Source organism: Hydra viridissima, unplaced genomic scaffold (assembly GCF_058129835.1).
Source record: "Hydra viridissima isolate aposymbiotic clone 2 unplaced genomic scaffold, HvirCarnegie_v1 scaffold_3, whole genome shotgun sequence".
NCBI classification, from domain to species: Eukaryota; Metazoa; Cnidaria; class Hydrozoa; order Anthoathecata; family Hydridae; genus Hydra; species Hydra viridissima.
The window spans coordinates 19,957,785-19,985,000 of NW_028324302.1; the positions used below are offsets into that span (position 1 = coordinate 19,957,785).

Genomic DNA, 27,216 nt, shown 5'->3' on the forward strand with positions numbered 1-27,216 from the left:
GCATAAATATTTTATTTATAAATGTCAATCATTACTTTTGTTAGCTTCTTAAACCAGATGTTCTGAAAGTATCACTGAAGAATATAAGTTTAAAGAAATTAAGATGCAGTTTGGACATAAGCAGGAGTTGAAACTAAGTTAAGCATTACGCAAAAAAATGGGGAGGATAAAGAATTTGCTATAGGGAATCTTTCACCCACTTGTAAATCGTTACACATCGGCGGAAATATAATCATAAGAATCGTTGTAGACACAACATAAACAGGGAAAAATACAAAATCATTATAATAAACCCTGCCTGTTATTAACTAACAAGTCCGTATACCAATTGCCTAAATCCAACCTCGATTCTCCATTCATTAACCATCACACCTATACCTTCTTATCTTTCTGTTTTTCTTATAAACAGCTATACTATTACACCATAAACTCTCACTTAATCATCAAAACACATTCTCAGATTAATAACATAATCGCTTAAAGAAGATATAATTTATGCTTAAAACAAAAGCTAACATATTTGTTTATCTGGAAAATAGTTTAGTAAAAACATTCGCAAGACTTGGCAAAATGCACTTTCATTTAACCGTTCGGAGGTCCAAATAATCTAAGAGTAAAACCAACATAATTATTGAAGCAAACAGTTTAATTGATTTTCAATAAAACTTTTCACAAAATAAAACAAGATCTAACTCCCTTAATATTTAAGCTAAAAAATTAAAACAAAATATATTTAATCAAATCATTAACTCCATTACTTATATCAATTTTATCCTCTATTAGTTCACTAGCCCTCACTCTTCCTATTTTGAGCGCGGTGTTTTTTGAATAATATGTTTATCTGTGTGTTAGAAGCATTAAAGGTATTTAGGCTAAAGTGGTATGGGAACGAGAGTTATATGGAAGGTATCTAGAGGTTAGGATTGAGGTTGACAGTATTGGAAATTGTTTGGATAAGGTTAAACTGTTAAAGGGTTAAGGTTGTGTTTACCGCCCTTATTATATTCTATTATAAATATATCTCAATAAATGTTTTAGCTGTAATGGTTAGCACTCTTTTATTTATTGCGCTAATAAAGTACACTTAATTCTCTTATTCTACTTTTTGAATTAAATGCTGCTTTTTTATTAATTACTTCTATCTTTATTCTCCTTTTCTTTTTGAAATGACAAATATTTCCGTTTACTTTAATCAATATTTCTTCTAACTTTGGCTTTAATTTCTTTTCTTCTTCTGTTAATCAAAAGTAATTCTTTTTTTTCTCCTATTAACTTTCTTTAAAACTCTGTTTTTACATCTCTGTAAAACTTTGACTTCCTCTCCTACTTCCTTCAATCTCAATTTTTTTGAGCTTTTATAGTTTTTTGTTTTCGCTTTCGATACCTTATCTTAATTTATTTGTACTGTTAACATAACTATACAAATAATATATAGACTCATAACATGTTGATGAGTCAACGTGTTAAAGTCTTTTTTCAATTGTTTTTAAATTTTCTTCTATCCACTTTTACATGACAAGTTGATGAGCCTCTCGTGTATATCTATTCCGATTGTTGTTTTTAATTTAATATCCCAACTAGCACTATTAAAATACGAGTTTACTTAAAAGTTTCTTTTACGAGCCTAATATTGATTTTCTTGAGATAATTTATTCTAGTAGGGGAGAACGGGGTGAGATGGACATGGGGTGAGATGGGATTTGGCAATATCTCAGTGAAAAATTTAATAAAGCATTTTTTATATATGCAATAAGTTTGCAATAGCTTCTTCATATTATTGTGTTTTTTAAGTTTCAGAAGTATTTTTTTTTCGGATTATTTGCGAATATGTAAAAATCTAACAATTTTCCTGGATTTTGAAGACATCATTAATATTAAATATTTATGTGTTGTTTGCATATATTTTTATGTTTATGGTTTTTAATTGTTCACTGTTTTTTTATTTAACTACTGAAGAAATATGATAAGCATATGGCTACGAGAACAATATAAAATAAAGGTTTTCTCACACTTACTAGTGATGGAGTGACTTGGGACAGGAGATATGGGGTGAAATGGGACACTGTTCAGTTTTATCATTTTTTTAATTTACTGTACTTTAACTTTTATAATCAATATTTTTGTAAAAAAGCAAGTGAACAGAAAATTATGTTTATGTTTATGATAAGATTTCAATGTTTACTTTATAGTTAAGTGTTTTTTATCATAGAAAATAATAATAATTATATTGGATTTCTTTGTTACTTTGTCCTGAAGACATCTTTCACAGTAAGTATTGTTTTAATGCCAATCATTTTTGTATTTTAAATTCAGTTTAAATAAAGTTCTTCACTATAAGCCTTATTAAATTTAATCACATTATACGTTTTATAGGGTTGTGATACTATTTTATTTTCATTAAACTAAATTAAAAATTTATAGCCTAATCTGGATTTTGGTTAATGCAATTAAAAAGAGCATAATTTTTTTTAATAATGGAGTGAGAATATGAGTAATAATTTTTCAGATGCCAAGAGAGTACAAACGAGTGACAAGTCGGTTAAAGCCTGATGCTCATACAATAAAAGCAGCTGTGATGGCTGTTGAATCTGGCTGTTTATCACTACGAGTAGCTGCACAAGAGTATACAATTTCAAAATCAAGTTTACAGCGGAAAATAAAGGTTAATAAAGAAACTTCTTACAGTAACTTATACTTTGATGAACAACATAAATATATTTTTAATAAGACACAAGAAGATGAACTTTCAATATATCTTCGTCAAGCATCTAATATGCATTATGGAATTGATGTTAGAGAAACAAAGCAACTTGCATATAAATATGCAATTAAAAATGACATTAAAATACCAGAAAACTGGAAAAAGAGAGAAACAGCTGGAACTGAATGGTTTTATTTATTCTTAAATCGTACAAAATTATCTATTCGTACTCCAGAAGCTACCAGCCTCAGTCGAACAACTAGTTTCAATCGCACAAATGTAGATACTTTCTTCAAAAACCTTGACAGTGTGCAGAAGCGCTTTAGCTTTTCTGCTGATTGCATTTACAATATTGATGAAACAGGTCTGACAACTGTTCATAAGTTAGTGAAAGTGATTGCTGGTAAAGGAGTAAAGCAAGTAGGACAGGTAACTTCTGCTGAAAGGGGAACCCTAGTTACAATGGTGGGTTGCATTAATGCCCTTGGAAATTTTATTCCACCGTTTTTGATATTTCCTCGTGTCCACTTTCGTAGCCATATGCTTAAAGGTGCACCAACAGGTACAAAAGGTGATGCTAATCCTAGTGGATGGATAAATACAGAAATTTTTTTGAAATGGTTTGATCATTTTGTGGAGTATGGACATCCCAGAAAAGATCATCCATTACTTTTAATAATGGACAACCACAAAACTCATATATCGATTGAATTGATGGATAAAGCTAAGGAAAGCAATGTTGTACTCTTGACATTGCCACCCATTTGCAGCCACAAACTCCAACCACTTGACAGATCAGTATTTGGGCCATTAAAGAAATTTTACAATTCAGCATGTAATTCATGGTTAAAGGCACATCCAAATACTCCTATGACGATATATGACATTTCTGAAAATTTAGGAATAGCTTATACGAGAGCCTTTACTTCCCAAAACATTCAAAATGGTTTTAAAGCAGCTGGCATTTTCCCGTACGATCCATATGTTTTCAGTGATGTCGACTTTTTATGTTCTTATGTATCTGATCGACCAATTCCAGCAAATGACAATTCCGACAAACAAACAATGAAGTTATTAATGAAAAGAAACAGCAAATCAGCACTTCTGCCTACCATTGGACAGCAGAAGATATAAGGCCATTTCCAAAAGCGGGTGAAAGGGTGGCACAGAGAAAAAGTGCAAAAAAAAAATGTTCTAGGTCTCTGGTATTGACTGACACACCAGCAAGAAGTGAACTAGTTGAAAGTTTATCAGAATGTAAAAGAAAAAAAGAAGATAAAGATAAGAAAAAGAAAAAAAGTTACCCCCTCAGACATCAACGTAATTTTGACTCAATTTAAACATCAAGCAACTTGTTGAACAAAGTTACAAGTGCATTTAGAATGGTATTTTATTTTTGTTAAACATAAATAAATTTTGTGCATTGTTATGTTTTATAAGGAGTAGAATAAACAATAAAATAATGCTTAAAACTATTTGTTTCTATTTTTGTCCCATTTCACCCCAACCATTGTCCCATTTCACCCCAACATGGGGTGACATGGGACAAACATTGTCACTTTAAAAACCCATTATTTAACCATCAAACTAAGCTCTTGAACTTAGTTTGATGGTTAAATAATGGGTTTTGCAATAATTTAACATGACAATTCATTGGACTATAGTTTTAAATCGATTTGTATGGTTATTGTGGAAAATTTAAAGCGCAGCACGCAAGCAAATTTTTTTGTCCCATCTCACCCCGTTCTCCCCTACGTAGTTTGTTAGTGTCTTTTGCTTGCCACTTGTATTCGTCGACAATTCCTTTCAGAATACTCCAAAAATCTTCTATTGCGAGAAGTTCTAGAATGTTAGGCGAATTATCCACTCTGATAACATTATTGATGCTTTTGTCATGAAAGTATGAAACCACTGTTTTGGCGTAATAGACACTTACTTGATTGGACTGGAATAGCTATTGGTTGCTAGGATAATTTTGTTTAATGAAAAGAACCTGTCGCTTTTTTGTGGCGATGATGTATGTAGATGTATTGGTTATTCGCAAAAACTCTAGTAGAAAAATTGGGCTGTGACACCTTTTTATCGAAAAAGAAAAGTAAAACCAGAATTATTTTCTCAAACTTAGGAGTTGATTGAAATTTTACACTGGCAAGAGTTTCTTGCCAGTGCAATTTAGCTTGAGTGGAGATTTTGATAACATAACTGGCCATCATAAAGATGCTGATTTTTGTTTTCAATTTCAGATCATAAGACTAACAATTAAAACTTTTTAAAACGAAATAGTATTTTATGTCAACTCAGATGGCGCAATTTGATCAATGACAGATATACTCTGCTTAATAAATCAGCGAAAAATTTACGGTTAAGCACTTAGTTTATATATGCAAGTTTCAGTTTCTGTAAACAACGAGCGGTTTAGAACTTTCTTATTAAAGAAGCTAAAAAAAACACTGGTTTTTCAAAAAAGGAGTAATTTTGTTTGTAAGCTAGGCGCAAATAACAATAAAATCTTCACCATAAAGATATGTAATTGGAAAACCACTGGAAATGGTACTGCTATAAATTCTTTTTAAATAACCATTTAAGTTTTATATTAGTTAAAAAACAAAACAGTTAAAAAAACAATTTTTTGATGACATCTAGCAATTTTGCTTTTGCACAGTTATTTAAAGTTAAAGCTTTATATTTATCTTTTCGTTTGTTATATTGTAAATATGAAATATTATCCTCGAAGTTATCTTTAGTGTTTTAAAGGCTATTGATTTATGTAAAATTTTTTGTCCATATCGTCTAACAAAACAAAAAATAATGTAGATTTAATTTGTACTGTTAAAGAACTTCTACGTTATGAAAAGAGAGTTGTTCACAAGTATAAAGGCTTTACTTTTTATTGTATGGATGAGTCAGTTTGAAGGTAAGATTTTTTCAAACTATAGCTGTTTTTTTTTGTAAAACACAAACATAGCAGGACTAAAAGCCTTTTTACAACTTTCAAAAATAATTATAGTTATTAGGCATTCAACTTGTTAAAGTACAAGATTGTTCATAGAGTGAAAATATGCATTTTAATTCCTACTTTCCACTATATGTTAAAAAATTTCATTTTCTTTTATTATTAATTAAAAGATGAGTGCGCTTGTTGCAACTTGCAAATATTATACTTTCTCTTAGAATTGTGCTAAATCAACCTAGTGAAAATACTGTCACGCTTTGGTTTTTATACTCATACTAGTTTTTACTGAGTTTATTTTTTGTATACGGCGTATTAGGGCAAATGTTAAAATACTTTCATTTCTGACGTTTTATTTAAAGTTTCTTGAAATCAAATAATTATAAAATGTAAACTTAAAATTAAAAAATGGCTGCTGCATTTGTGCAGCATATACTAACTTAATTTGACTTGGTGTTCAGGGAAAACATTTACGAGTTAGGTTTTAATTTTTAACTCAGGAGAGCACGTTATCCCAAAATGATGGATGGCCTGCTATTCTTTCGAAATCTAAAAGTATTTAGCACTCGAGATTGATAGTGATATTCATAGTCATAATAACTTTGATTGAAATTTCTACTTTATGATACTTGCCAAAATCTTGGTTATTGAGTTAATAATTTACTATAGATTAATAATTCAGTTTATTACTTCATTGTTGGATTATTTTACTTGTTTATTTGAAAATATTATGCAGCTGCATCGGTTCAGCCGTCAAAATATCGTTTCTTATCCATAAAACTACCTTATTTTAGATGACGCGTATTGTATTTTACATCGCATACATGTATTGTACATGATTTACATATTGAAAATTTTATTTGAAATTTAGAAAAAGAAAATATTTTAAAATTAACTAAAATGAAAAAATTCTTTTAAGTAAATATTTGGCATATACTATTAAATTTCCAAAATGGTCACTAAAAGAATTTTTTTATAGAATATGTAAAATACATTGGAGAAAATAGAAGAAGCCTCACCATGTACTGATCCAATATTTTGTAAATCTGTAAGCCAGTTTGTGCGGTACACCTTTTGTATCCACACACATAAAATTATTGTTACAAACAACAGTTTTTTAGATTATAATATAGCATAATTAATTTGCGGTACATTTGATAAAACCATAAAATGTATAATACTTGATATTTGCGGTAACAAATAAAATTAGCCTCATCAATAATTATTTTTAGTTTACTTGTATACTTTGATCTGGTGGTATGCATTTGTGACTTTTATTATTATTTGTAAGTTAAACAAAGACTGTGAAATCAGTGCTCATAAAGTTTTTAACATTAGGTTTTTGATACATTAATTTAAAATGGGACGTGGTAAGCGTTTAACAAATGAAGAATCAGCAGTAATTAAAGCATACAAAGATACAGGATAATCTAATCAAGAAATTACAAAGAAAATTAAAAATTGCCAAAAGTGGTTAATAATTATTTCAAGATTGGGGTTATTTAAGGAGCTTATAAGGTAAGTGGTGGCAAGCGTAAAACTGATAATCGCACTTAACGAGTTATTGTACGTTGTGCTGCTGCTCAGCACATGACTGCATCTCAAATTCGTGCTGATTTACAATTACCTGTATCTGTTCAACGTGTGAGACAAATCTTACATGAAGATCCAAACAAAGTTTGGAAAAAGCGTAAACCAAAACCAAAACTTACTGCTCGTCATAAAGGAGTTAGATTACAATTTGCAAAAGAACACGTCTTGGCAAGAAGAGTGGGATCAAGTTCTCTTCAGTGATGAAAAAAAGGTCAATCTAGATGGTCCTGATGGCTATTAATATTTGGCACAATCTTTGAAAAGAGAAAGAAACTTGGATGAGTCATAACACTGGTGGTGGAAATGTTTTAGTTTGGGGGGTTTTTTCCTTTGCTGGAAAACTTCCACTGGCATGATTTCAACAGAAATGAATTCACAGGACTACATTGAATTGTTAGAAATAAGTTTGGTTGAACATTGTGAGGAATTGATGGGTGAAAATTTCACTTTCCAACAAGATAATGCTACTATCCATAATTCAAAGCTTACAAAGCTTGGTTTAGGGAAAAATATATTCACGTAATGGAATGGCCCGCAAGTAGTCCAGATTTTTACCCAATTGAAAATTTATAGGGAATACTTTCTAGAAAGGTTTATGAAAATAGTAAGCAATTTGAATACACCTTCGATCTAAAAACTCGTATCAGAGAAGCTTGGAATGAAATATCTATAGAAACTATCCAAAATCTTGTGACTAGTATATCAAGTCGCATACTTAAAGTCATTAAAAATTCAGGAAGCAATACTAAATATTAAATGAGCGTAAAAACATTATATTTTCTTTATTTTTTTATATATGACGTTTATGAGGTTGATTCAATTTTCTCCACAAATTGAATACTTTTAATTTTTTTTCCATTTGTAATTAATTAAACATACCAATTAATAAAAGTTTTAGCTGTAGAAGAAGATGATAAGAAATAAAGTAGATTTGTTAATTGTTTTGCTGCGATTTTTGTTAAATTAGAACAAAAAATAAAGGTGAGGCTAACTCTATTTTCCCCGCTTAATTTTACTTATGAATTGATTTATGGTTAATATTTTTGTATTATAGCATAAACTTTAGTATTTCTACAAACTGAGTAATTTTTTCTTAGTTTTCTAACAATTGCACTTGTGGATCAATAGATTTGATAGGCTTGGCCTAAAGCTGAACCCCTCAGGCGAATTGATAAATATGAGTATAAAACTTTTGAAAAAGCTTTGTTTTTTTGAAGAGGTTATGAATTTATTTTATTTATGTATATGTATATATATATATATATATATATATATATATATATATATATATATATATATATATATATATATATATATACAGCACTGTGAATTAGTTTTAGCCCACTTAAAAAAAAATTATGTTTTTTTAATATTTTTTTTGGCAATAGCTTCTTAATGTTTTTTATATAATACAATGTCTTGCTTCAAACAATACTAACACTATTTAAAAAAGCGAAAGCAATATTTATTAAAATTTTAAATAGTTTGTTGTATTTAGATACCTAACGTGTTTATTTTTACTATATGCTAATCTGATACCCTTTTGGTATCAGCTCGTTTGTTTTTATTTTCCTCTTGCATGTTAGTTTATTAATTGCTGTGAAGACTTATTATTAGATAATAGTGCAGTTTCGAAAGATATCTTATAGATACTGTGTGTTTAATAATACATTTTGCTTTTCTAAGAGCAAATCAAATTCTAGTTAAAGTTTATTTTTTAGTATTGTTATGTAAGTTACTTTTAAAGTGTTTAAATAGATACAATTCCACTTCTGGAATGTAAAAAATTATCGTCCTTCATTTAGTAGGTAACTCTCAACAACAAACTGTCCAAAAAACAAAATTTTTAAGAAAGGTATTTGAGAAATTATAAAAAAAATCCAAAAATGCCGGATCTCATGAGAATAAAGCTCAAAGAGAAGGACCTCAAAAGCTTACAAAACATGTCATAAAGTATTTAAACAATGTGTTTTTGCAAAATCAGAAAAAAATCTCCTGTGAACTGGCCCAAGACAATAAAGTTGCGACAGTGATCAAAGTTTTCTCATATTGCATTTGATAGTATTTGCTAAAAGCTGGGTTAAGAGAATGTATTGCTGTTCGAAAGCCTTCATTAAGTGGTGGAAATAAAAAAAAAAAGACTAAAAGATGCATAACAGCAAAATAATTACAAGAAAAAAATGTTAAACTGTGCACAATATACAGATGTATTAAAACTTCAACTTTTCGGTAGCAGAAGACAGCAGTTTGTAAGAAGAAGGGTTCGAGAGGCTTATTGCCCTAATTGTCGACATCCAACAATCAAGCATGGGGGAGGTTATGTTTTAGTTTGAGTTGTATTTCATGATCTGGTCTAGGTGATTGAATCAGAATTGATGTCAAACAGATAGGAGAACCAAATATATAGGAATTTTAAGACACCATGCAATACCATCTGGAATGAGACTTCTTGGTAATAATAATTTCTTTCTACAGCAAGACAATCATCCTAAACTTTGTTCCCGAGTGGCCAAAAAACAGGACATGTGTGAGGAGGGAGTTTTCGAAGTAATGAATTGGCCTCCTCAAAGCCCAGATTTGAACATTATTATAAGGCGGGTCTTTTTATATGTTTTCTAATGTGAAGCGGGTCTTTTTATATGTTTTCTCTATGCTAGGCGGATCTTTTTATAACTTTTCTAAGTCTTCTTTTATATACAGGGTGCAGCAGCGATTCGCGAACTAATTTTTGGCTAGGTTTTGTGATGTAAATAAAATACTTCCGCAATTTGTTTTTGTTGATTAATGTTCAATGACCGTCTTAGATTTTAATAAAATTGTGAATAGAAAACATTTTAGTTAAAAGTTTTACAATGGAAGCCTAAAGAACCGAAGTTTTAAATTTGATTCACGTGGGTTTGTCTGCACGTGAAGTTGCTTCGTGTTTCTGGAGTATCTAAAACTACATTTTATAAAGTGAAAAAGCGTGGCAGTGCTGAAAGAGCCAAAATGCCATCTCCAGTGAATAAAAAAGTTGATAAAAAGTTCACAGAAAAGCTTAAAAAGCATGTTGAAAAGAATCCTACTGTATCCATCAGAAAGACAGCAAAATTGTTCAATATTGATGAAAAGACAATCAGAAGAACTCTAAAAACACTTGGAAAAGTCAGTGTGGCCCGACCTTCATGTCAACTTTTAACAGAAAGACTGAAAACTTTACAATTGGAATGATCAAAGAAGCCTCTGAATTAGCTAAAAAGTCATGCTTCCTCAACAGTTAAAGTTTCCCCGGATGAAAAACTTTTTAGTGTTGACTGTGTGATAAATAGGCTTAATGACAGATTCATTGTACAGAAGGGTGACAAAGCACCATCTGTATGTCACACCAAGCACCCTCAGTCTATCATGATGCTAGGAATCATCGCTTCTAATGGAGAGAAATGCCCACCAGTCTACATCAAAGAGAAAGAAAAAGTTACCTCTGATGTGTATATTTGCTTACTAAAACGCTATGTGGTGCCATGGCTAAAGAAGACATTCCCAGAAAACAATTACATCTTTCAACACGACAATGCACCTTGTCATGGGTCCAGAAAAACTCAACAATATCTTCAGGACAATATGGCTAATTTCTGACCCAAACACTTTTGGGCACCATCCAGCCCTGACCTGAATCCCCTTGACTATAGTGTGTGGAGCGTAGTTGAGAGTAAGGCTTGCAAAAAGACCCACTCAAGTCTCTAGTCAGTAAAGTCATCAATTACCCGTGCTTAGAACTCAATGTCAAGGGACTATATAATAAGTACCTGCTAGTCCTTCCGTCCTAGGCTTTAGGCAGTGATAAAAAAAAGGAGACTTAATTGAATGTTAAGGTGGGAAAAGTATTTATCTTCAACTTTCCTCCTATTATTATACCATGAAAACAATTTTTTAGTGCTTTAAATGTTTATTTTGAAAAATGCCCTAAAAAGTTCGCGATCATTTGAAGCTACGCAGGGCTGCCGAGAGCCTTTAAGCCGCCTGGGACAAAACCTTTTTTGGCGCCCTTATAGATTTCGTTTTATATATATACTTAGCATAGAAGCAAAAAAGTACATTATGCCTTTAAAGCTACTTTAACTTTATTTCATTTTTTGCTAACTAACCGCAGCATAAACAATTCCTAACTTAAATAAAACTTTTGAGCTTTTTTCGAGACAAAATTATAAATTACTTCATCATATGACAATGATTTCGCGAGATCATTTTCAATAGACAACATCATAAGGTTTGAAAGTCGCTCTTGTCACATGGTGGCTCTGAAATGGTTTTTTATAATCTTAAGTTTACTAAAAGATCTTTCACCCTCTGCAACGGATATTGGCATTCGGTGAAAAATGATTAATTTCGAAAATATTTGTAAATTGCTTCAAAAATTATATATATATATATATATATATATATATATATATATATATATATATATATATATAATTAATCTTGTGTACTCTTATAATAATAAAAAAAAATTTCAAAAAAAATTAACAAAAGACCTAAAATATCCTTAATAGATTTGGTATTAAAAAATTGTTTGCCTAAGCAACGGCCCATAGAGATACATTTCCCTGCTATATCTTAAAAAATACAAATCCAATTTATATATACTTTTTTTGTGTGCTTATGAATAAATTGTTCCTTAAGAACTCTTGTTAGTTTTCGATCTAATATCCATAAATTGAAACCTCATATTCGATTCTGTAAGATATAGATAATTACCCTTTTATAAAATTTCTTCGATTATGTCTCCATATTCACCAAGCAATGTAAGTGGGTCGGAAAAGAAAAAAAACTTGTCTGTTTTAGATGAAGAAAACGTTGATTTTATAGAAAAAGAGTGTAATATAATTATGAACTCAAATTTATTTTCAAGTTTGTTGAAGGCAAACGGAAGATGCCCAGAATGTTATTCGTCAATCAATATTCTACACGACATTAGTAAAAAAGAGGGTCTTTCTCACACTTTCCTAATTCCGTGTCTAGATTGTACCTGGACGATGAACTTTTTAACTTTGAAATCAATAGAAAATAAAAATGAAGTAGTCAAAGATAAAAAAATGAAAGAAATTAACTTACGTTCTATGTTCGTTTTCTTAGAAATGGGGCAAGGATACATAGCAATTAATACTTTTTGTCGTCTAATGAATACGCCTCCTGGTATGACTAAACGTGGTTTTACCATAACATAAACAACAAAATTCATCTGCTTACATTGAAACCTCTTGAGAGAGTACAAAAAAAGCCTCAGAGGACATATGTAAGGAAAAACTTGGTGAAAATTATGATTAATCATTGATTGTTAATGTTACGGTTAGCTTAGATGGTTCATGGTAGAGCGGAGGATATTCCTCAATGAATGGTAAAGTCACAGCAATATCTCATGGAAAGTGTATTGATGCTGCTGTCCAGAGAAAAAGTTTTTACCCCTGCAAGATATGGTTAAGAAGAAAAGGTACTCCGGCTTATGAGAACTGGAAGATCACACATAACTGCAAGACCAATCATAAGAGTAGCTCAGAAAGTAAGGATTTTGTTGACGTCGTACAAAATGTAAATGAATTGCTAAAGGGATGGTTTGGACTCACGTACCGAAAAGGGTACATGTGGAAAGAACAGTTGTTGAGATTACTTTGGCCTCTGCAATAATTAGATTTAGTAATAGTGTTCAGGGTTTACTACCATTGCTTGAAAAATGTAATGTTGTGCCAGGATATTTTACAACATGTTCTCTAAATGTTCTCTAAAATGTTCTCTAAATGTAGATTATGTACGTGTTAAACAGAATGAGATAAAAAGTACAGGTGTCACAAAAAACAGGAGAAAAAAACTAAGAGCTATTAAAAAGGCTTTATTGACCAACATAATCAAGCAAAAGGTGTTACATATAACTGGTGGTTTTTAGTGGGTTTTATTATGTAAAAAACATTAATATTTTTTTAAATTGCGTTTTTCCAGCGATTCACTTTTTGCGTATCTTTTAACTTTTTAACAAAGATAACATTTTAACCGCTCATTAAATTTTTTTTAAATTTTCAGCAACTATTCTTAAGTGTAATTGTGATGTGCTGAACCAAAGGTAATTTACTTTTTTTATATTAAAGTATTTTAATATTATTAAATAATGTTTATTGTATAATTTTTAATTCTGCACAATTTTTTAACATATTTAAAACAACTTATTAAGTTTGGATCGTAGAAAATGTATGGTTCTCAAGATATTTTTGTTAAAAAACTAGGTCCATATTTTTGCCTAAAATTTTCAAATTTATACGCATAATTATTGAGCAGAGGGGTTAAAAAATTAATTTTGTTATTTTTTGAAATTTTTTAATCTAAGATTTCAGAAAATATTTATCTTTAGCAAATGAGTTTGCTTTTTTCTCATGTTGTTAATGCTGTCAAAGGTTTAATTTTGCGAAAAGAATCTTTGCAATAAATTAATTCACATAATAAAGATCTGTTATATCGCTATCTGTTTTATCGCACAAAATCAACTGCTCGAGCAGTTGATTTTGTGCGATAAAACAGATAAAACCTATTGTATGTTTAATCGGCGATAAAGCAGATAAAACCTATTGCATGTTTAATCGGCGTGCTTGTCAATTCATTTTCAAACATGCGAAGCGCCCATGAAATCAAGTATTTGATCTATTAAAGTTACTTGAAAACAAGGGCTTTCCTTATTTTTTTAGATTCAATAAAAGTCAATGACAGCAGTATATTTGCTGCATCATATATTCTTATTTAATCAGATGCCATACATTCTTATTAAATCACATGCTCTCATGCTTTAGCCTTTTTGAAGCTATTGCTTACAATTACTGAGCTATGAAATCTTTATCTACGGATTGTGGTTTTATAGCACTGCAATTTAAACAATATGCAGAATGGCTCAGAAAACCGTTTTATCTGAAGAATTTCCCTTAAATATAAAAGCCATTAATCGCTTCAAAGATTTGATCATCTAAATAAAGTAATATCTAAAAATGACTGACAGTTCAGGTCTTTATATTTCTTAATATGCCTAAATAGTAAACTGGTATTATAAATTACAAAAACTCTTCCCTTAAATTTTTTAAAAATAAATTTTGACTTATTAAAGCGTATGGGAGTTTTTTACAATGCATAAACTTGCTTAGTAAAATCAATTTAAATAACTTCAAAAACTTAACGAATAAGATCCCAGATTTATAAATAAAACAATATGGAAAGTATTCTGTGCTTGTTTCCCTTCATAAATTTTGATTTTAAGAGAAAACAATTATGAAAACGTTGATTCATGCAGCTTGCACAATGCAAATTTGAGAGCAAGTCCAAAAACTAAGCCTATTAAAATGAATTTTAAATTTTTAAATTTATTAGAAAGTAAACTAAGATTAAGAATGGGGCTATTTCAAGTGATTGAGAAATTGAGAAAGGTATTTTTGCGTTATTCAAAATGTGCCTTCTCCTTTTAAATTATTAAGTTTTTAAATGATTTATTTAAAAACCTTTTAAAAGTTTTGCTCCAAAAATATTATAATTTTTTAAACATTTTTGATTAAATTTATTTTTATTGTTTTTGCATTTTGTGATTTACATGTCCGTTGTAATTGATTTAAACAAAATTGCTCTTGAAAAAAATAAAATTGTAGCTTTTACTTGCATTCGAAATTTTTTTCTTTCAGATAGTTAAAATGATACTCTTGTGAAGCCCTCAATAAGTAACCAAAAACGTTTCAGTTAAAAAATGCGCTAAGGTTTTTTTTTTGCTTAACTTTACAAAATCAACAACAAGCCTACACTGCATTAATTAAAAGAAATGCTAATTAGTGACTGTTAAGAACTGATGCAAATGTGTAATAAACAGGAATCACCATTTAGTATTCATGTATGCTGTTTAGATAATGCTGTTTTGAAAGTATGAGAGCTGCTCTTGATAATCGAAACTTTGATTGTGAGGTTTTCATTTATTTACAAGAAGCTTTTGACATCGCAGACCGTGAAATTTTACTAACAAAGCATATCAATTATGGTGAACGCGGCACACCCTTTCAGTGGTTTAAATCATACCATTGCATTTGTCAAAAGTTCATAACTTTAACACCATTCACTTTGATATTAAAAGTGTTTGAATTGGTAACCCACAGGAATCTATTATTTGTCTTTTTCCCGTTTTTATCTATATGAATGATTTTAATCTTTTTAACAAATGTTGATTATATTAACCTACAAAAAATAAAAAACTCTTTCAAAAAACTGAAAAATTATATAAATCAGGATATCGCAAGTCTTAATTAATGGCTCTTAGATAAGTAAATTATACTGATTGCTAAAAAAAAAGTAGAAAGATTAATGTTTATGGTGTGACATACAAGCTTTTCTAAGAAAGCTATCAAATCATCTTATGTATTTGAACATTAAATAAGTGATCCATAAAAGTCTTTGTCTTGTAATATAACACATCTTTGTGCAATGAATATATGAGAAAACTAGTCCTTCGTGAACTTTTGTTGCGACTTTAATTTTACATTATTTAAAAAACGGAATGCGTACACAATATCACCAGTTACGTCCATTCAATAATTTTCATCAACTGGTATGTGATATTACGCAACAATATTAATACACCAAATAATGTTACATGATGTGTTGGTAAGTTCTTCATATGTCAAAACTTTTTGGAAGCTTTTTTCGCCTTTCGATTCCAGATAATATTTGATTATTGTTAACTTGTGGAGCACTTTCTTTATGGTCATAGCTAGAGTTATTTCTTTCTCGTCATTTTCATATTTTGAAATGAGGCAGATCATAAAAAGCTTAACCAGTGCTTCAATTTTCTATTGTACGTAGTTGCAGTTGTGAAAAGTGACACGAATATATCTGGTGTACCTTCTTTACATCAAGAAATCCATTGTTAATTGCATATTGTTTCTTGTACTGCTTTTCTAGTCCACCAATAAACGAAGCGTCACAACAAAATGAGCTTTGTTTTATTTTTGGTACTAAACATTTTTCGCCATCGGTCGCTTTTTTACTGACAATATAACAAGTCATAACTTTTCTTTACAATATATGGAAACCAACATATCCCATCCGATGTTCTCTGTAAAGCATTTTTCAAATGAAACTTGTAACCGTAGACTTCCTGGTTCCAGACAATATCCTATAACTTTTACCCGATTGATGAAAAGTTGCAATTATGTTACCAATCTTGCGAATTCAAACTATAAATTTCGCTCCGCTTACATATAAGATTATCATATTGCTTTACTCTTAGCCCCAAGAATAGTCTTTTCATAAGATCTTCGGAGATTTGAATTGTAATCCAAATTTTTTCAATTATTTTGCGCCAGTGTTTGAGATTTCAGGCTTTCATCAGTAAATCTATTATCAACGTAATTATCACAGGCTTTTTCTAAAGTTAGCAGCATTACTAGCACATATCGAAAATTTGCGGTCATAATTGTTGTAGTCACTTTTATACCAAAAGGGGGTTTAATACATTCAGCCTAAACCATTGCAATTGGGCATCCAAAAATCAACTAAAATACAGCAAATTATTCCATTTACTTTCACTTTTAATAAAGATAAGGTTGTTTCTGGGAGAAAGAAGGATGCCATTATTGCCCTCCACCCCACCCTTCCCCTGTTCTCTTTTAAAACTTGATTTTGGTTATAGCACTCCTTAACTCAGTCCTCGCGCAAACAAACAGTGCATAATGCTTCACAATCGCGCGCGTATTATCCTGTAGCTCTCTAGTTGAAACAAGTAGTGGAAATAACATTAAACCCATCTGCTGAACTGCGGGTCTATCATGTTGACATCAAGGTCAATTAAAAAATTCCTTTTAACTTGTGTGCCTCTTCACCCATCCGCTTAAGCATTAAAGTGGTTTAAGTCATCAGATTACAACAGAAGACTTTTTCAATGTTTAATTAAAATTAATCAAGTTTGTTTTCATTGTTTTATTGAGGTCCGTAAATATTCCTCATGGTTTTTAAGGTAAAAATTTGATTTCTTAATATTTAAATTCAAAAACACTTTGTAGTAGATTTTTTTATCTTGTATTACTCTTTTCATTTTTGTAAGTATTAGAAAGTAAAACATAAAGGGTTATTTTTAGTAAAATTTTGTTGTATTTTTACTAGTTCTTTCCAAGTTCCTCTAAGAAAAAGTAAAGGAATGATTGAGTTGTTTATAATTATTGTCTTTATTACTTTTCTTATAAATATTACAACTTTATTGTAAAACCAGTTAACGTTCTTTATTTTTAGAATTTTATGTAAAGTTTTTTTCTATTAGGTATTTGTGTGAACATGCTCATTTGATGTATATAGTAATCTTTTTAAATATTTTTATGTTTTTATTGCAAAAATTGTAATTTTTCATCTTATTTTTTTGACTAGTATGCGGCCAATGTTCAACAACTTTGCTGCAATGCAATAATAAATCAGGAACTATATCTCCCTTAATGTACAGTCCTTTAAATGAATGTTTAAAAATAAGCAAGAACAACTGTCAGCGGTATATAAATACGGAAATATTCACAAGTTTATATGAATGTATTCGTTGCAGAGGTAAATATAATGGTGGTTTTTAAATTGGTTTACAAATTAATGTTTATAATTAATGTTTTATGATGGGTAAATTTACGTTATATACATGTTTAGTATGCTTTCGTGCAAGAAAGTGAAAACGCAGGCGTTAACTTTTATCATTCGATAGAGATGGCCCAAAAATAAAATAAAACCTAAGACCATTTTAGTTGTTTTAATTGTTCGTTTAGATTTAATTACAGTTAAGGTAAAAAAGAATAAAAGAGTAAAGAAATAATAGTCATAAACTGTACATAATAATAAAAATCATAAACTGGTGCAATATCGCAAATAAAAGAAATTACGAATGTCAAAAAAATATAAGCGCACTGTTTTTTCAAACATCAAAAAGGTGAAAAAGTAACGAAAATATCCTCTGCTTTTAAATATAATCTCACTATATTCCGCATTATCCGAAAAAGTTCCATCGGTATTAAGTTCCAGACTTCCACTTAACCGCATTTCAAATGTTCAACAGAGGTTAATTTTACTTTCGATAATTTGAGCATACGTTTGCGATTGGATTACAATCCGATGATCTGGGACACCAGGGCATTACGTTTATCTTTTTTTTATGAGCTATTCTCCTACGGAAGTCGCATTGAGCGCTAAAGCTCCATTTAGTTAAAAGACGTATTTACCACGTTCATTTAATTTTTTAGCTGATGACAAAAGGCTGTCTTACAAAGTTTAAATATTAAAAACTGATTGACTTGAACAGTGCAAATATTGTATTGACCTGTTCCTTTAAAAGAAAAAAGAATATACATACATACATACATACATACATACATACATACATACATACATACATACATACATACATACATACATACATACATACATACATACATACATACATACATACATACATACATACATACATACATACATACATACATACATACATACATACATACATACATACATACATACATACATACATACATACATACATACATACATACATACATACATACATACATACATACATACATACATACATACATACATACATACATACATACATACATACATACATACATACATACATACATACATACATACATACATACATACATACATACATACATACATACATACATACATACATACATACATACATACATACATACATACATACATACATACATACATACATACATACATACATACATACATACATACATACATACATACATACATACATACATACATCTTGGAATAGAGTTTGTTAAGTTATTTGATGCTACATCTTCTTAAATTGTTAAATCACTGTGCTAATAAATTCTTCAAAATATTACTTCGAAAAGAAAGTAAATTTGCACTCTAAAAAAGTGGTTTTATTCATCGCTTCTTTCTTAATAATCACAATGTACAAAACAATTTCCTTTATTATCAACAACTATTCTCAATTTATTAGACAAGAAATAAGTCCTACTTATGTAGAAAATGCTGGCGTCGAGTGGGCAAACACCATTAAAGCTCATCTCTGATATGTAAAAATATGGTGGCCACTTTGAGTAATTTATTGAGAATATGGTGGGTAGAGCAAATTCTCCCATTCTATATTTACAAGCTTAAGACATATTGATGTTGTCATATTTTGCCGTGTATTCTTGTGCAAAATATAAACCATTTTGCACAGTGGCCACGATTCAGTGCTTTTCTTACTAAGTTTTTCCAGAAAACTTAGTAAAAAAAGTTGTGGATTTGAACATCTGACGGTATGAGTCAGATGTTCGAATCCACAATTTACAATACCACGTATATCCACCACACTGAAAATGTAAACTTCGTTTAATGAAGATCTTATTTCGGCTGCGGTTTTCTCCATTTTTCATCTCCATTGTAAATTCAAAATTAATTAGTAATTTATAAAACAATTTCAAAATTAATGTAAGAATCAAGTTTTTTTCTATAAATTAAATCTGTAAAACCTTAATACGTGTTTTTTCTTGAATTGAAGTATTTCTTTAAATCTTTTATTGCTAAGACCAAGTTTGTTTTACTATTTAAAAATTAAAAAAAAAAGTGTTTGATATTTTCCGGGAAAAGCCATAACATCAAAGTAATTACATTTAAGGACACAACAACCTAAACAACTAAAAAAGATTTTTTACCAACGCAAGCTTGTACTGAAGTTATTTTTCTAAGATCTACCATATTAAAAAAAAACTCATCAACATTGTCGGGAATCTGTATGCTTCTTCTGTTTTTTCAAAATGTGATAGGCATATTTCTGATTTCATCAAGGAAAGAATACTAGATATTTTTTCTGGAAGCTCCTTTGCTTTTAAGGATGATAGAGTTCTATTGGGCATATGCAATTCCTGCAGAGCAATGGTTCAAAAGAATGGCAAAGGAGATAGAAACTTGACTCTTCCCAAGCTACATGACTTTAAAAAATTGATTATCAGACCAGAGACCAGAAGATTTGATTCTTGTAATTTTTTGTTGTTTTCTCGCAGCGAACACAACGTTTCAGTTCTACATTTTCTCTTCTCCTTAATAACTCTCTTTACAAAAAGTTTTCCTTCAATTTATACTATACAAAGAACCTTAAATATGCTCATAAAATAAACCACTTAAACTATATTTACAACATATCAAAGAAACTACGTCAATCAAATCCGCCGTAAATGGTTTCTTCACGCAATTCAACTACATTTTTTAATTTGCCACGTTGGCCAACTAAAAGGACATTCTACAAAGCCTACGTTTTCAAGCGATCAAGATTTGAAAGAATCATCAAGTAGCTTTGATAAACTATGCTAAAACTGTCTCAATGTAGTCAAAAGAGGAATAGCACATGATTGTTCACAAACCATCAAGTTTGAAAATTTAAAGAAAATGATAGCAAATGATATCAGAACTACTGAAAAAAATGCGCTCTCTGTAATAACTCAAAAGGTATCCTACCCTTAGGGCAAAATTAGGTTGAGGAGAGAAAGTGGTAAGGCTTTACCTACTACTCCAGATCCCTACAGAGCTTATTGCATATCCAGAACTTCTCTAACTACCTTGGACATTGTTCAAGTTCAAAAAAAATACTGGTCTTTCAAATAAAAACTCGCTGTAACATTAAACAAGGCCACAAATTCAAAAATTGTTAAATCAAAATTTAGGGAAAATTTTACAATGGCTGGTCAAAAGATTGAAAATTTATTCAAAGTTTCCAAAATCTAACTAACAAGGTCATCAACAAAAACTGATTGTTTGGCGACGGTTGTTCACTGCAAGAGTTTAGGGAATTTTTATAACTCAATTCTCAGAGTTAGAGCAATCACTTCACTGCCTCCCATCAAAATAGGTGTTGATAGTGGAGGATTTTTCCTCAAGTTCAGCTTGAGTGTTAACTCCAATGGTAGATGTCAAAATGTCAAAACAAGTTCAGCCTCAAATGACAAAAGCTTCCTTTTTTTTTTTTTTTTTTTTCGGTTTTACATTTAATTAGTCGTAATACAATAAAGTCCGTGATAAATGCTCTCGTAATACAACAAAATCCATGGCATATGTTCTCTAATACATCAAAATTCGAGATATATGCTTTCGTGATGCAATAAAATCCGTGATATAAAGACTAATTTAAATAAAAACTTGGTATCTGATGGAAGATCTATTGATCTTGTCGCCAGAACCATAAAAAGTTATAATAGAATATAACTTAAGCCATTAATAAATATAGACAAATAAAAATGACAAAATACAAAAAACAAAAGAGTGTGTTTAAACAAACTTCTTATTCAAAAATATAAAAGTACTTAACATTTATGAAGTGAATGTATATAAAATATTATGCTTTATGTTTCAATGTAAAATCAATCCATCCTTACACGCTTTTAAAGATTTTATTACCTTAAAAACAAAAAATAAGTATACACTACGAAATGATAACTCACTCTTTGAACCCTTTTGTCGAACAAAACTCAATCAGTTCTGTATAGCTTATCGTGCACCCAATCTCTGGAACAAAATTGTTTTACCTAATTTTGATTTATCAATTACCTTCCCAGTCTTTAAAAAACAATTTAAAAAATTCATTCTCTTTAATGACAATATGTTGAAATACTTTTAAAAATAAAAACTTTGAATGCGTAAGTCGATTTTCAAAACAAACTAAGCGTATTGCGTGTTTCTGACGATGGTAAAGAGTACGCAACTTACTTTTGCTTGTACTTCCCCAAGCAACATTTGCATAGTTAATATTGCTATGTAGAAATGAGTAACAGAGTTGGAATAAATTGGTTTTGTTTAAATAATTTCTTGACTTATAGAGGACTCCTATATTTTTAGAAACCTTTGAACAAATGTAGTCAATATGTGGTTTCCATTTAACATTCTCATCAAGATAAATGCCAAGAAAACTAGTAAAAGTTTCCTTTTTTATTTCTAGTTCATCAATAAGAATTTTTAGCACGGTTGTTTGTAAAAAACGATTTTTAGATATAAGGTGAAATAGAATGTATTTTGTTTTATCAAGGTTTAAGGTCAATATGTTACATTTAAACCACTCAGATACGCATTTAATTCTTTGTTCATATCAGAAAACAGCTCATTAATATTACTGTTTGATAAGAATAAATTTGTATCATCAGCAAACATAATACTCCGAAGATTAGCTGCTTTGCTTAAATCATTAATATAAATTAAAAACATAAGAGGACCTAGAATAGAGCCTTGTGGAACACCGCAATTTATTTCAGTATAGTCACTTTGAAGGCCGTCATTATAGGTAAGAAATTGCTTTCTATTATATATAGGTAAGAAATTGCTTTCTTTCGAAATATCAATGAAGACTTCTAGGGTATATTGTTTTTTTTCGAAAGATTCTGAGATTTCCCTTACAAATTGAATAATTGCGTGCTCAGTTGAAATACTTTTTTTAAAGCCAAACTGTTTGGAATATAGTATATTATTTTGGTCAAAATATTTAAATATTCTATTATATATTATTCTTTCCAATAATTTTGAAAAAGTTGAAAGAACCGAAATTGGGCGATAGTTGTTGATATTTGTTTTATCGCCTTGTTTGTAAATTGGTTTGACTTTCGCAATTTTCAATTGATCCGGGAAAACTCCTTGTTTTATAGATGCATTAAATACTTTATAAAGAATATCTTTCAGACTTTCATAACATTCTGCAACTTTGTTACCACTTACTTCATCAGCACCAATAGCTTTATTTCTTTTTAAAGATTTAAAGGCTATATCGAGCTCGTCGTGGGATAATTCAGAAGAATATTCATTGTTATAATGAGAGTATATATTTTATATAGCCAGTATAATCTCATTGTTATAATGAGATTATACTGGCTGTAGAACATGGAAAGAAACAAGTGCCAAGCGTCAGCTACTTTTTGCTGTTGCTGAAAATGTTTCAGAAACTTATAAAACTGTCAAAGAAATTTTAAGGTTATTTCGGAAAATTGATGTGCCTTTCTTTATTGTATGTGACATAAAGTTAGCTAATATCTTCTGTGGCATTCAGTCCCACTCAATCAAACATCCTTGCTGTTGGTGTGATATTAAATCTAGTGACCTCAAAGAACAGGGAACTCCAAGAAACTTCAGATCCATAAGGATGCAATACAAAGCATTTATTTAGAAAGAGAATGAAAAAATGTGCGCAAAGAATTTTCTTTCTGTTGTTCCATTGTTTGACCAATAACATTTCAAACAAGTTAATGAGTTTCTTCAATAACTTGTTTGATATGTTATTGGTCAAAACGTCTTTACTCGCTTACATTGTTGGTTGAAGTTTCTAGAAAATAATACACCTTTGACATATTGGAACAAAATGCTAGACCATTTGAAAAATTACGGAACTTCTAATATTCTAATGAGAGACAATTATAGAGACGCAACGTTATACGTTCCTTTCTAAGCTAATTTTTTTAACTAATGCCTATTATCAGTTTAAAGTATACATCAGAAAAAGAAACTATGGAACTTTTTTTAGTTTTGGTATGTAATAATTGATATTTTCTATTTTCTTTTTCTTTTTTTTTGAATAAATTGACATGTATAATTTATTGCAAAAGTCGTATGACTTTTGAAACGAATTATGCTTCAAGCAAACCTCAGTACGATGGTGTTCTACTTTGTTAGGTTTTTGTTACATTAACAATGGAGGTTGTTCTCACATATGCAATGCCATATCTTTTTATGACGGATTTTGTGAGTGCCCTTATGGAATGGTTCTTGAAGCTGATTATAAAAAATGTATTGTGAGTAAGTCGTTTTGAATTATTATACTTCTTACTTTTTGTATTCTTTATACTTATTTATAAGAAAACGTACGTAAAATGCAGGCAAATATAATGATTGAAAGCAGAAGTGTCAATTATGATAATTTTTATGAGTAAGCTGTAAAAACTCTTGCTTTTCTTCATTTTGTTTTAAATTTATTCGCAATTTTTTCCTCTATGCTTATTTTCTATTTTCTGTATTGTTATATCGTAATATAAGTTGTTCTTTTATCTCTCATATTTTATCCTAAAATTGTTGGCATTCTTTAATCTTTAAGAGAGTTTGCTATTAATGTATTCTATAGTAGTATAAATTACCTGGTAGGTTCCATCTTTTTTTTCAAAAAATATGAAAATCACCTGCTTTATCTTTTTTTAAAAATTTTGATGTACTACAATTTTGAACCAGATTACAGGCAACACCACAGATTTATCACTTTTGTATGGATAGAGTAACCGCTTTTGGTAAAAATTAAAATAACCCGTTGGACGTAAACTAAATACTTGCAGCAGCTTTTTAAAAATTAACTTTTTCTTAAAAATATGAAAAATTGCGTTCACTTTGTGAACCTGAAAAATGGAGCAAACTGGTGAGATAAATTATGAGCCATCGCATCTTAGAAGTTCTTAATTTCGTAAATTACATAAAATAAAAAAATAAGAAAGCCTATATTCTATTTTTTAATTGAAATGTAACCCTTGAATTGATATTTTCGTAATTTAAGTACTATAATTAAAGAGATTATAAAAATTAAAAAATCAGACGAAAGTGTATACACCCATGATCTATAAATGGAGCAAAGTCATTTATCCCTAATTTACGGAGCTATAATAATATTATAATGTTCTTCTACCCTTATTAGTTCAAGCGTCTGTATGACATTTATTTTGTCAACTAGAATCCAACACAAACGATTTATTTAAAGTTTATAAGGTTGTGGGAACAAAATTAACATCAACATTTTGGTTTAATCACATATTGTAAGCACAAGCCCTACGTATGTACCATTCATCATCATAAAAGCATGACATATATTTATTGGGTTAGTTTTTCATTGAAAACTTTCTTCACACACCGTTTCTCTTCCATTTTTTCCTAATCTTAATTGTACTCTATGCAAAGTTAAGTACAATCATAACTCTTAATGAATTTAAAAGTTTTCATTACAAAAATTTACTTAAGTTATTAAAATGAAATCTAAAAGAAAAATGTTAAAAACCATCTGAACAAAATCCCTTGTATAAACTGCCTAATTATGATTATTTAATATGCGTAAAATAAACAAAATATTGTACTTATTTTGAGCTAATAACAAACAAACTGAATTTAGATTCTAATTGTAAATATTATTTAGAGGAAAAGTGTAAGGGCTAAAACTTAAAGAGTACCAGTGTCACTTTCAAAATTCAAAACCGAAAACCTTTTTGAAATAAGTTATTACGCTTAAATATAGGTTCAGAATATTGTATTTTTCTAATATAACATAACAGTAAATGATTGTATAAAAATATATTTGAAGTGTTAGTGTTTTCCACTTCTTTTAAATAAATAAATAATATTGGTGAAAACGCTTTTTTACTTTCTGCTCAAGCATTTCATAACAACTTTAGCTTTTTTGTTTCTATCAAAATATCGCATGACCTCTGGTACAAAACTTACGCTCAAAATAAACACGAGTAGTTGTTGCAAAAAGAAAGTTTAACGAAGAAAATATCATAATGGAAAAGTAAATAATAAATTTACTTTTGGGACTGCCATTAAGACGGAATGCGTTAACGTTTCTGTATATATGTTTGCTCATATATTATATAAGATATTTGTTAACATTTCTAAAACAAGAACGGGTTCATTTTTTGCTAATGATGATCATTTTCAGCTCCTGATTATTTTCCAACACCTAGTTTTTAAGGAATGCTCAAAAATCCATAGGATGTCGTAACTCTACAACAGAAGTGGGATTTTTTTTTTCAAGTTTATTAGATTTTGTTTTTGAATGTTTTTACAATGCATCAATGTTACATTTTTTGATGCAACATGCAGTTCGTTTGAGTAAAATTCAGTATTAGAGTCTTTATTTATATGTTTAATTGCATAATACGGCTCATCATTAATGATATATTCAGAGTTTCTAAATTTGCAACATATTTTATCAAATTCTATCTGCAACTGCTGTAAGTACGTATTAGATTAATCTGAAGATTGTTTTCTTTCTGAAGTTTATATTAGAGGAATTTTTCAGATTCCAATATAAAAGATTTCTTTTTTAAATTGGACTGTAGAACATCAAGAATGTTTAACTTTAATGCAAAAAACTGTTCTTATGTTACTTAAAGGATAAAGAAGAGAGAATCGGTAGGGGGCAAACCCACAAGCTTTCTCCTAACTGTATCTTCACATTATTATCAAATATAGATAAATGAAAAAGTGTTTCAGATGAAAACCAAAGAGTCTGCCAAGTGCACTCATGGTAGCCGTTAAAACTGTTGCAGTAGGTATTATCAAATTTATTTGATGAGCGGTAGAACTTTTAGTGATGCCTTAAGGTCAGAATTTCACATAGACAATTCTCATAATAAGGGCGAGCTCATTTACATTGTTATTTCTTTTTTTTTTTGCGGTCAAGGTGAAAAGCTGAAATAGTAACACCATGTACATTTCATGAAGCATGATGGAATGCACTTGGTGTCCAAAAGAACATTTTTATTTATTCTGTAATTTCTTTATTCTCTAAAGATTATACTAGCTATGTACCGCATAAACTACACGAATAAGTATATTTCAATACCTTTTTATGCTTTGCTTCAAAGTAAAACTTAAAAATAGTTCTTCCTGGTTGGTGAATTTACTTTCTGAGGAAAAGATTTGTTATTATTCTCAGCAAAACTTTTAAATTTTATATTCTGAGTACCACAAAACTAACATTCAAACAAATGGTACTATAGCTGTAGTCAGAGAACTATGGTTATAAAATGTTATATAGGATTTATAAGTACTTGACGGAAAACCTTTTTTCGACATTTATAATCCACATGTGATTGTAAACTAATACTTTGCTTATTTAATCTCATATATGGCTTTTAGGGTGCAACAAAACAAAAACAAGAACAATTTGCTTTTAATTAAGAGT

At 29.7% G+C, this 27,216-nt stretch overlaps 2 protein-coding genes across 11 annotated transcripts in view; both read left to right on the forward strand.

Annotated features, from left to right (window-relative positions):
- The first annotated feature begins 2,038 nt into the window (after nt 1-2,038).
- Nucleotides 2,039-3,835, forward strand: LOC149891350 (uncharacterized). The gene is made up of 2 exons (XM_090082905.1): nt 2,039-2,268; nt 2,507-3,835. Exon 2 carries the CDS (start codon nt 2,507-2,509, stop codon nt 3,833-3,835), a length of 1,329 nt encoding a protein of 442 aa, XP_089939031.1. The 5' UTR covers nt 2,039-2,268.
- Nucleotides 3,836-5,109: 1,274 nt separating this feature from the next.
- The window catches only part of LOC149891351 (uncharacterized), a 42,203-nt gene continuing 20,096 nt past the window's right edge, over nt 5,110-27,216 (forward strand). For 4 of the 10 annotated variants that reach the window (XM_090082445.1, XM_090082447.1, XM_090082450.1 and 1 more), the window contains exons 1-4: nt 5,110-5,251; nt 5,537-5,615; nt 17,649-17,819; nt 23,949-24,071. In XM_090082445.1, the coding sequence (XP_089938571.1) occupies nt 5,249-5,251; nt 5,537-5,615; nt 17,649-17,819; nt 23,949-24,071 (376 nt within the window). In that variant the 5' untranslated portion in view covers nt 5,110-5,248. Of the gene's footprint in view, nt 5,252-5,414; nt 5,616-13,295; nt 13,336-17,648; nt 17,820-23,948; nt 24,072-27,216 lie in introns of those variants that run through there. The other 6 variants (XM_090082446.1, XM_090082449.1, XM_090082452.1 and 3 more) reach the window with 5 other exon arrangements.